The sequence below is a fragment of the Electrophorus electricus genome, chromosome 8, assembly GCF_041902795.1.
Source record: "Electrophorus electricus isolate QZ-2024a chromosome 8, ASM4190279v1, whole genome shotgun sequence".
Taxonomy (NCBI): Eukaryota; Metazoa; Chordata; class Actinopteri; order Gymnotiformes; family Gymnotidae; genus Electrophorus; species Electrophorus electricus.
The window spans coordinates 4,230,001-4,239,506 of NC_137504.1; the positions used below are offsets into that span (position 1 = coordinate 4,230,001).

At 44.3% G+C, this 9,506-nt stretch overlaps 1 protein-coding gene across 2 annotated transcripts in view; it reads left to right on the forward strand.

The window, feature by feature from the left end:
- ell2 (elongation factor for RNA polymerase II 2) overlaps window positions 1-9,257 on the forward strand; it is a 20,280-nt gene extending 11,023 nt beyond the window's left edge. Inside the window, exons 4-12 of one of the 2 annotated variants that reach the window (XM_035527513.2) lie at window positions 105-268; window positions 1,460-1,719; window positions 3,775-3,899; window positions 4,050-4,116; window positions 4,589-5,195; window positions 5,469-5,529; window positions 5,787-5,958; window positions 6,197-6,241; window positions 6,348-9,257. In XM_035527513.2, the coding sequence (XP_035383406.2) occupies window positions 105-268; window positions 1,460-1,719; window positions 3,775-3,899; window positions 4,050-4,116; window positions 4,589-5,195; window positions 5,469-5,529; window positions 5,787-5,958; window positions 6,197-6,241; window positions 6,348-6,464 (1,618 nt within the window). In that variant the 3' untranslated portion in view covers window positions 6,465-9,257. The remainder of the gene's footprint in view (window positions 1-104; window positions 269-1,459; window positions 1,720-3,774; window positions 3,900-4,049; window positions 4,117-4,588; window positions 5,196-5,468; window positions 5,530-5,786; window positions 5,959-6,196; window positions 6,242-6,347) is intronic. The other variant, XM_035527514.2, reaches the window with a different exon arrangement.
- The last annotated feature ends 249 nt before the right edge of the window (window positions 9,258-9,506 follow it).

The window sequence follows — 9,506 nt, forward strand, 5'->3', positions numbered from 1 at the left end:
CACCAAAGGCGGAATGCGCTGTAAATGTTATTGCTTGTTGTTTTATAAGCATTCAACTTCTCAAGCCCCCCCCCCCCCCCCTCCCCCATATCTTTCACCACCAGCTCTGGGCTTGCCCAGTTGTCCTCTCTGGGGACAGTTCAGGACAAAATCACAGTGTGTGCCACCAACGACTCCTACCAGGTGACAAGAGAGCGCATGACGCAGGCTGAAGAGGACACGCGCAAGAAAGCCACAAAGGTCATCAAACCCGGGGGTCAGTTCACAGGCAGGTGGTTCTGTTTGTCCTCATGGCATGCGAGTACTCTTTACCTGCACCATGCATGCAGCACCCCCAGACAAGCAATTGCCAGGAAGTAACTGTGTAATAGCGTAGGAGAAACACTTAGTCCCGCTAATCTGGTCTGGGTTTGTCTAACACCTTGCATGACACCCATGTTTTATGGATTGCTCACTGCTATCTGATGACGGAACAGTGACACACCCCACATAAAAACCAAGCCTTGTTCCATGTAAAACTTGTCACCCCCCCCCCCCCCCAATACAGAGCACAGACACCTGTTTAAAAATGCTACTCAATGATGAAACTATTTTTGCATGCAACGTTTTTCATTTTTGTTTTGCACTTTCTTATTCCTCTGTGCTTACTGTAGCTTCTAAGATGAATGGTGTTCTCATTAACAAAAGCTTAGGAAATCAGCAGTTTCAGTTGTCAATGTGACTTAATCTCAGTGGGTCTCTCTAAATAACAAAGCTGCATGTCTATATAGTAAAACTAGCTCCACCACTGTGACTTGGTGAGATGTCCTTGCTGGAACTTTTTGTTGTTGTATGAAACCCAGAATGATCACAGAACTCCTTTCCTCCCAGCATTTTCTTGCTAGGAGCCACAGCAAATCACTGCCAACCTTCAGAGGACGCCTGGCTCTTTTGACCACAGCAGGGTGCTTCTCCATAAACTAGAAAAGACTGTTTTACTGTTGGTGTGTGTGCTGCTGGGAAGGCATTTGCATGGAGTGAGAAAGTGAGAGAAGAGCAGAGGAAGGGCTGAGTCAAGGCATGTAGCGTCTGGGCCCCAGGGCACCCCTTTTGGACTCCTATCGCCATGCTCCACTGCTTAAAATCTTTTAATTGTAAAGCACAGGGCACCTGGAATGCTGCAGCTTTTTGAGTGTTGTGACGCGGAGGTCGGTAGGCAGGTTTCATGTGCTATAACTGACGCCTGTTATAAGATGATATAAATTATTCGTCTGATTGGCGGGGTGTGAGACAGTAAAAGTGCATGTGTACACAGTGCTTGCAAAGTACAGCTGGGGGTAGCAACCCACCCATCATCCCCTGCTCCCTACACCCAACTGTTTTCTTCTTCTTTTTTTTTTTCTTTTTTTTTTTCTTTTTTTCCTCTTTCTCTTCTCTAGTTGCTGTTCTCAGTTCCTCTTTTTGAACACTACACACACAGGTAAAAAGGTCCAGATCCGAAAGCCAGCCCCCTCAGCCCCTGACCCGGTTCCAGAGCGGAAGCGCTCCACCCCCATGAACCCAGCCAACACCATCCGCAAGTGCCTTTCCAGTAACCCGGTGTCCCAGCGGCCGTACCGGGACCGCATCGTCCACCTGCTGGCGCTGCGCTCCTACAAGAAGCTAGAGGTCTTGGCCAGGCTGCAGCGAGATGGGGTCAGTCAGAAGGACCGCAACTCGCTGGGCAGCACCTTGCAGCAGGTGAGACCTACAGCGACACAGTGAGCGGAAGGCAGTGGGGAGAATGTTAAAAGGCTGTTAAAATGATAAGGGGAGATGAAAGGGAGCAGCAGGGGGTTGTGGGGGTTGAGGAGGAGATTTGGCAGAAAACTGTGTGATCAGAGAAGGGGAGAGGGAGGACTGAATTCCAAACAGTCTCAGCACTCCTTCCCTGGATTCATCGCTAGGTGAGAGTGCTCTGTATTAACAGGATTTGGTGCTGATCTGTAGCCAGCTGGGTAGGTTGTGAAGCAGTCTCATCCATTCTGCAGTGTGATTGATGCATCTTAGCACAGCTAATGTGAATGCTTGCAAAGGACTCAGCTCAGAAATCATTGTGAGACTTTTATTAAAGCAGGAAATGATTTAATAAGCAAAAGACAAAGCTCTGTTGGACCCCAAGCACACTACTGCACCTGTACACATGGCTTACAACTCATGATAATGGTTTACTTTATCTCATGGAAGATTTAAAGTACTCATACTATACATATTGCTTTAAAATGGACATTGATTGAGTGATTCAGGGACTCTGCCAAAGGTTCTGTCTCCGCATGCAGAGGGAGGGGGTTCAGCACAGTGCAAGGGGGAAGTCCCAGCAAAATGCCTCTCTCTGTTCTTTCCACTGGTTTCACTGGAGAAATGTCAAAGGTATTTTCCAGGGCAGTTTTTGTGTGCGCTAAGCGAAAGGGACCTGTAAGGGATCGTGAAGGAAAGCAAGAGTGCAAGGCATTCTTCATGATTGAACATAAGGGAGGGACATGAGAGAATTTAAACCGCCCCTTTGTTGCAAAGAAATGGAGAAGCAACTTGGTCTGTTGTCCTTACTGCAGATGGGGGGAGGGTCAGAAGGGTGAGACATTATATATCAACATGTAAATTATGTAATGTATTTAGTTTTGCTTCATCTCAGGAGGCTTGCAGTGTTCAGAAGAATATGAAGAGCAATTTCACTGTTAGCAGCTCAGTCCAACAAGCCCTCTTGCTTAGGCCATGTGTAACAAATTACACAAAGTTTAGGTGTCACACTTACTACTTCTGAGAGTAGGTTTGCATGGAAAATTAAAATTTGATGTACATTTCTTTTATCTTTCAGGCTATTTTAAGTCTGAATTCAGATTCGCTTCCTTCACTTTTCTCAGAGTGTAAATCCATGCAGGACTTTCTGAACATAATGCAAATGAAGATGTGGTACACAGCTGGGGCTTGATGGCTTATCTTATTGGGAAATGTTTCAGGCTGGCATGACCTTATCAGCTGTGTCCTACTGCAGAGAATGAAATTCCTCTGAACGCATTATTTATCCAGAACAGTGTTGTTTTATGTATTTCGTGTGAGTTTCTGTAGGGTGTGTTTGTTGTTGTTTGTTTGTTTTTTCCCCTCTTCTTCTTTTCCCTCCCTAGGGTTTATGGTAAGTAAATATGACAATTGATAAAAGCTGACTTGTGATGTATACATAGTTATTGAAAATTCCCTACATTTGCATGTACATCTTTAGGGGTTCAATATAGTTGGAAAAATATGAAGGACTTGTCATTGACCAAATGAATAATTTTTTTATAAACCATCAATGGCACAATGGCTGTTCCAAATAGATATTGTGCCGTTGTTCCTGCCTACTGTCTTAGTGTGGTGCCTTGTATTAGAATCTGCATATGTGGTTTGTGTTTGAAGCAGTTGTGGACAGGTTGAAAGTGTTCAGATTATGATGCGGTGCCTTAGGACAGCAATTGGCATCTGCAAGCATTTTCGTTATATTTCACTGTATGTTCAAAGTGCATAGAAACAATTTGAAAAAAAAATTAAGCAGTTCATATGATAAAGTATATCAATGAAATGATATTTAATTAATTAATTAATTAATTAATTAATTAAAAAATAGAACCTCCACTCAACTATGTGTAGGCCAGGTTAAACAAGTCCACTTTTATATGGGATTTAAAGATTACCATGAAGCTTTCATTTGTGATTGTCCTGAGATGAGCTGGTGAGAGAATGTTCTTCTTGTGGTGCATTTTTTTGTGTTTGCATCTTCAGATTGCTAATCTGAACCCGAAGGATAACTCATACTCACTAAAGGACTTCCTCTACCGCGAGGTCCAGAGGGACTGGCCGGGCTACTCCGAGGATGAGCGCACTCAGTTGGACAGGATCCTGACTCGGTAAGCTCTTGGCCCATTTACAATGGCAACATATCACCAGAGAAAAACCACCCTTCCTGAGTGACTAATGTAGTATTAGACAGCCATCAATACGGGGCTGATGCCTTGCTGGCTTCTGTGTAATGCTGGCCCCTCGTGTGTGTCTCGCAGTAAACTGGGCCTTCCCGCAGATTCACTCTCAACCAGCACTTCTCCTAAAGAGCCAGCTTTACAACAGGTATGAAAGCATCCACATTTCTAATTGCAAATTGGTGGCTTTTTCACACCCGCAGTGGAAAGCCAGTTTGGATTGTAAACGCCATGTGCATGGTGAGGCATAGTCTGTTCAGCTGAGGGTTTGTTTTTGTGTCAGTCCTGGAAAGAAGCACCTCTGGTGTGGGGAGAAGTGCAGAGCAGATGCTCCTCAACTGCAGTGCAGGGTGATCTCTTCTGTAGCCTGATGTTCACGTAGAGCATAGGTCTGCCCGTAAGGCATGCTAAGCACAGCTGGTTTCACTAATTATGAACCTTTCTTGGTTAAAGGTGTGTGGGTATTGGTGAAGGATACGAAGTTGTGTAGGGTTTAACCAAATATCCTTGGCATATACTAGATTCCCAAGTTGAAGATTTATGAATCAATTAAACATATTGTGCATACATATTTCTAAATTCCTAGTTTTACATTGGGACCCTTTTCTCTCTTTATTTAGAAGTGCCAGCCTGGGGGTGACTTCATTGATCCTCTAATGCCCAAGAAGCCACGTATTTCCCACCTCAGTAACCGGAGCGCTGCAGGGTCATCTGAGCGCCAAGTCCCTTTGGAGGCAGAGGAAAAGAGAGCCGCGCCCCCTGTCACTGCAGCCTGCCCTGGCCCCACCTCCCAGGCCCCAGTCTCCCAACCACCCTCTGGCTCTAACTCCAACTCCCCAAGCACACCTGAGGGGCGTGGCACACAAGACCTCCCCCTGGACCAGAGCTCCACGTGTGGGGAAGAGGCAGGGCGTTTCGCCCCCCGTGCCCTGACGCCCAGCCACCCTGGCCGGCCTGCCCTCGTCTCTTCCTCTTCGGCGGCCTCCAGCTCCTCCTCCTCCCACCCACCCTATGCCACGCCCCCAGCAGCCAGCAGTAGCAAAAAGCCCAAAAAGAAGTCCAAGAAGCACAAAGAGAAGGAGCGTGAGAAGAAGAAGGAAAAAGTGCGACACAAGGAGAGCCATGTTGAGGAGGACGAGAGGCCTAGGAAGAGACCTCGCGTGGATGTAGAGGAGAATCGCACACCAGCCAGCCGCCCTGGTTCGAATACAGCACCCCACAGAGAAGGTGTGTTTGAGGAATGGTCATCGGTTTTGTAGAAGTCATACCCCTGAGTACTGCTGGTTTTGCTTTGAATTCTTTTAAAGGCTGTTCTATTAATGTCCCTCCCTGCATTTCCAAGCATTTTGTTCTCATTTTGAATTCATTGTTTTGCTTTGTCCTATTTAGTTTGAGCAGTTTATTTGTCTTTTTTTTTTCCCTCCCCATTTTTTAAATGATTTGCATCTGTGCATGATGTGAAGCGCAGTGTCTTATGTCATAAATCTGCTCTCTCCTTAGACAGAACAAGCAAATCTGACTTCACAGAACTGCCCACCCCGGTGATTCCTGATTACATGGCGTGAGTTTACCCTGACTCTGTATAGAGGGTGTGGTGCCAAGAGTGTGAGCTGTCTGTAGATCTTGCCTTGTTCCAGATCAAATGACTCTCAATACAAATGTCCGTTCTGTTTTGTTTGTTCAACCTCTTCCTTTGGGGCTTAATTAAATCTGAGAAGAACTGAAATTTTACAAACTTTACATGGCAAGCTGATTAAAGAGTGACGTGCGTGTGTGCGTGCGTGTGTGTGTGTGCGTTCAATCCCATGTCCGCGGCAGTAATTACACAGCAGTGGTATCTGTGGACCAGAGGCAGCGCTACAAGGACGACTTCAACGCCGAGTATGATGAGTACCGTGTCCTTCACGCCCGCATGGAGAACATCACACGGCGCTTCACCCGTCTGGATGCGCAGTGTAGACGCCTGCTGCCAGGAACCAAGGAGTATCAGGTCAGGGCACAGCCCCGCCCTGAACTCTGTGTAGGCTGGCTATATGCCAACATTTAAAACTGCCAAGCCACTGCTCAACAAATGAAATGACCTCTGATTTTAAAAGCTGTTTTTCACTCTTTCAGGTTCACGCCTCAACTCTCAATTTACAACTTGCATTTTGTAGTGTGAAACCTTCTTAGACAGCATGTGAAATGTTTCCTTCATAATAAAGAACTTTGTGATGTTCTGCATACAGGAGGTGCATGAAGAGGTGCTGCAGGAATACAAAAAAGTGAAACAAGTGAGTTTGATCCAAGATCTTTAACACACATTATCCATATACACAGTAGATATGTCTATGGGATGCACTTGAATGTAATAATTTGTCTTTTTGTACCTTCCTACAGCACAACCCAAACTACCATGCGGAGAAGCAACGATGCGAGTACCTGCACAACAAGCTGGCCCACATCAAGAGGCTCATTGCAGACTTTGACCAGCGGAGGGCACAGTCCTGGCTTTAAGCGGTGGGAGCCAGCAAAGCCCTGCAGCCAATCGAAGCTCTCCTCAGACCAAAGACCGCGCCAGAGGGAGCAAGGGGGATCAAACTGTGTGTGTGTGTGTGTGTGTGTGTGTGTGTGTGTGTGTGCGCGCGCGCGCGTGTGTGCGTCCCCCATTCCCGTTCCTGACATCCCCTTTGACCAATTCCCCGTTCACCACGTTTTACAAGTCTACATTTCATTCCTAGGCTCTTCTCCTTCCCATTTCTCCATCTTTCACTTTGCTGAAGTGTCGTTCCTCCTGACCACTGCCTCTGCTGTTTAAGAGAGGAAAGACACCTGCTAGTGATGTCATGCATGTCTAGGGGAATAACGTAGTCTACAGGCTTTTTTTCCCCTTTCTTCTTTGAAGGACTTAAAAGACAAAAAAGAGAGTTAAAAGAATTTTCAAAGCAAAGAAAATGTATCTATAGCTACCTGTATTTAAAAGAAAAAAAAACAAGGAAGATCTATTTATTTTGAACAAAAAGAAGAGAAGCAAGATTGAGTCCAAAGATGATATAAGGTTTAATTTTTTCTTTTCTGGATGCAATGCAATACTGGGGGCCTTACATACCATATGTGTTTGACTTCCTGGAGCCTTTTGCACAGGGGAGGCTGAGCCAGTGGGTTAAAAAAAAGGGACATGTGGATCCAGCAGTCATGAGAGTTCCTTCCTCCCATGACCCCTGCAGCAGTATTCTGTCTCTCCATGCAAATGGTGCCTTAGTGTGTTCGTTTACACACGGCAGCGTGGAGTCCGACCAGCTCCTGGGGGCAGCAGGGAGAAAGTAAGACCACCTAGTGAAAGGTCTGGCTCACGCCTGTGGGAAGCACGTGTGCTTCTTCGTGTGTGCATGGGTGCGTGCACACACACACACACACTTGCGCTTGTGTGTATGCACTTTTGTGAGAAGAAAGAGAAAGCAATACAGTGAGGGATTTTGTTTTTGAGGTTGTATATGTGTATGAGTAGTGAGGCAGAGTGGAAGGGTTGTCCCATTTTGTTTGCTTTATTTGGTTGGGGGTATGAGGGTAATTGAGTCTTTGAGAGTGAGTGGGAATATTAATAGAAGTATATGAATGGGAGGTGGGCATAGAAATGAAAGGGGGGGGGGGGGGGGGGACCTGCTATAGTTATTCTGAGAGTAGCCAGAGCACTCAGGATCAACCTGGCTAATGTTCTGTGTTCAGCACCATGTGAACATTGGGGGGGATGTAAAAAGATTGAATGACCTGAGACCTATATTATTTCAAATGGATTCATCATAGGTGTTCCAAGTTTCAAATACATTCGGAGTAGAGTTATTTATGCGCGCATATATATATATATATATATATATATATATATATATATATATATATATATATATATATATATATATATATATATAATTTTATTAATTTTAAGTGGGGAGAAAGGAAATTGTTGCTTTACTTTTGAAATAAGTCGAAAGTTATGGTTTGAAAGGAAGTGATCAAATATACACAACTTTATTTTCATGGTAATTAACAAATCTGTAAGTTAAAGGAGAAACGTTTACAAAACCTGTATGTTAGAATGCTTTGCCAAAAAAAAAAAAAACTGATTTGGAATAAACTGCGTCTATTGGTTTAGCATGTTTATCAGACAAGACAACTTTAGCTTCATTGGTTAGAAAACTAACATTTTAAGATCACTCAGCTTGTATTCTTATTTGCATTGAAGACAAGGTGATCCAGAAGATATGAATTTGGGAGTGTGTGCATCCTTCCCTGCTCTCTGGTCATTTTTGAATACTGCAGACATGTTCAAAGTCTTACTGGAGATGTGAGCTGTTTCTTATCCCTTGACTGTTTGAGTATTAACTCCACAGAGCTTACTATGTGTGGAAGAAACATATCGTGTAAAAGTGAGCTGGGTGCATGGGTCAGACTTTGCACCAGTCAATAGTCTGTCATATTGAGAATCGCAACTAGCCCACTTTTTAGAGCCATGAGGTATCCTGTAACGTGTGGTGAGAATTATGGATAAGGGCCATTGTAAGGCAACCTGCAGATGAATATATCGTATTCAGTATTTGCGTCTCTTTGACTCGAAAGTCTGCAGCAGTTCTCACCAGATGAGCTGCAAGCCTTTCCTTAGGGACTGGTGCTACCTAACCTAAAATCTGTTGGTGTCTGAATAAAATGGCTTCAATTTTTCTTCTTTTTTCCCCCCACCCCTCTACCTTCCTTGGATAGTTAATGTTCTGTCCCCAAAGTGGATCAAGTGGGGATGGATGACAGCCAGATGCATATGATGGTTAATTAGTGGGGTTCAGCAGCATGTTCACTCCTGGCCCTGCCAGCCCCTCTCTCTCCCTTCCCTGCACTGACGCAGCTTATCTAGAGACTGTATCTTCTAATTGTTGATGTTAGAGAGCTGTGGGATTGATTGTTGCTTCAGTGAACTTTGCAGCTGCACAGTATTAGAGGGAGAGAGAGAGAGAGAGAGTTTATTCTCTATACATTCACAGAAAGATGACATTCATACAGCTAAAGTCTGGAGGTTGGCCTATATCTGGCCTGGATTACTTCGCTTTGCCCTTTTGAAGAGGCTGGAAGATGTCTTTGACACTGCCAGAAGGAGTTTTGGCATGCATCAGACAGGAAACATGCAAATAAATCACTCTGAATTATGGTCATCTTTTGATTTAGCAGTGTGGTGGGGTTTATTTGGATTGTTAGATTTTCAACTGGCTCACCTGAAAAATGCATTACATCATCAGTTCAATAAAATGTGAACTTGATTAAATATTTATGCATCTGTACTTTTCTTGGCCTTTTTTGTTTACTTCTTAATGGCTTTGTCAGTGTTCTTTAAGAATTTTCTTTATTTAAAATCATAACTTGTGAACATCACACCTTGGTAAACTTTTATAATACAAACATACAGAAAGAGCAGTGAAGGAAATGGCACAAATTACCTAAAATGTTGGTTTAATCTACTGTAGTTAAAACTGCAATCTGTGCACTTTAGAAAAGGCATGTAATGGGGGTTGTTCT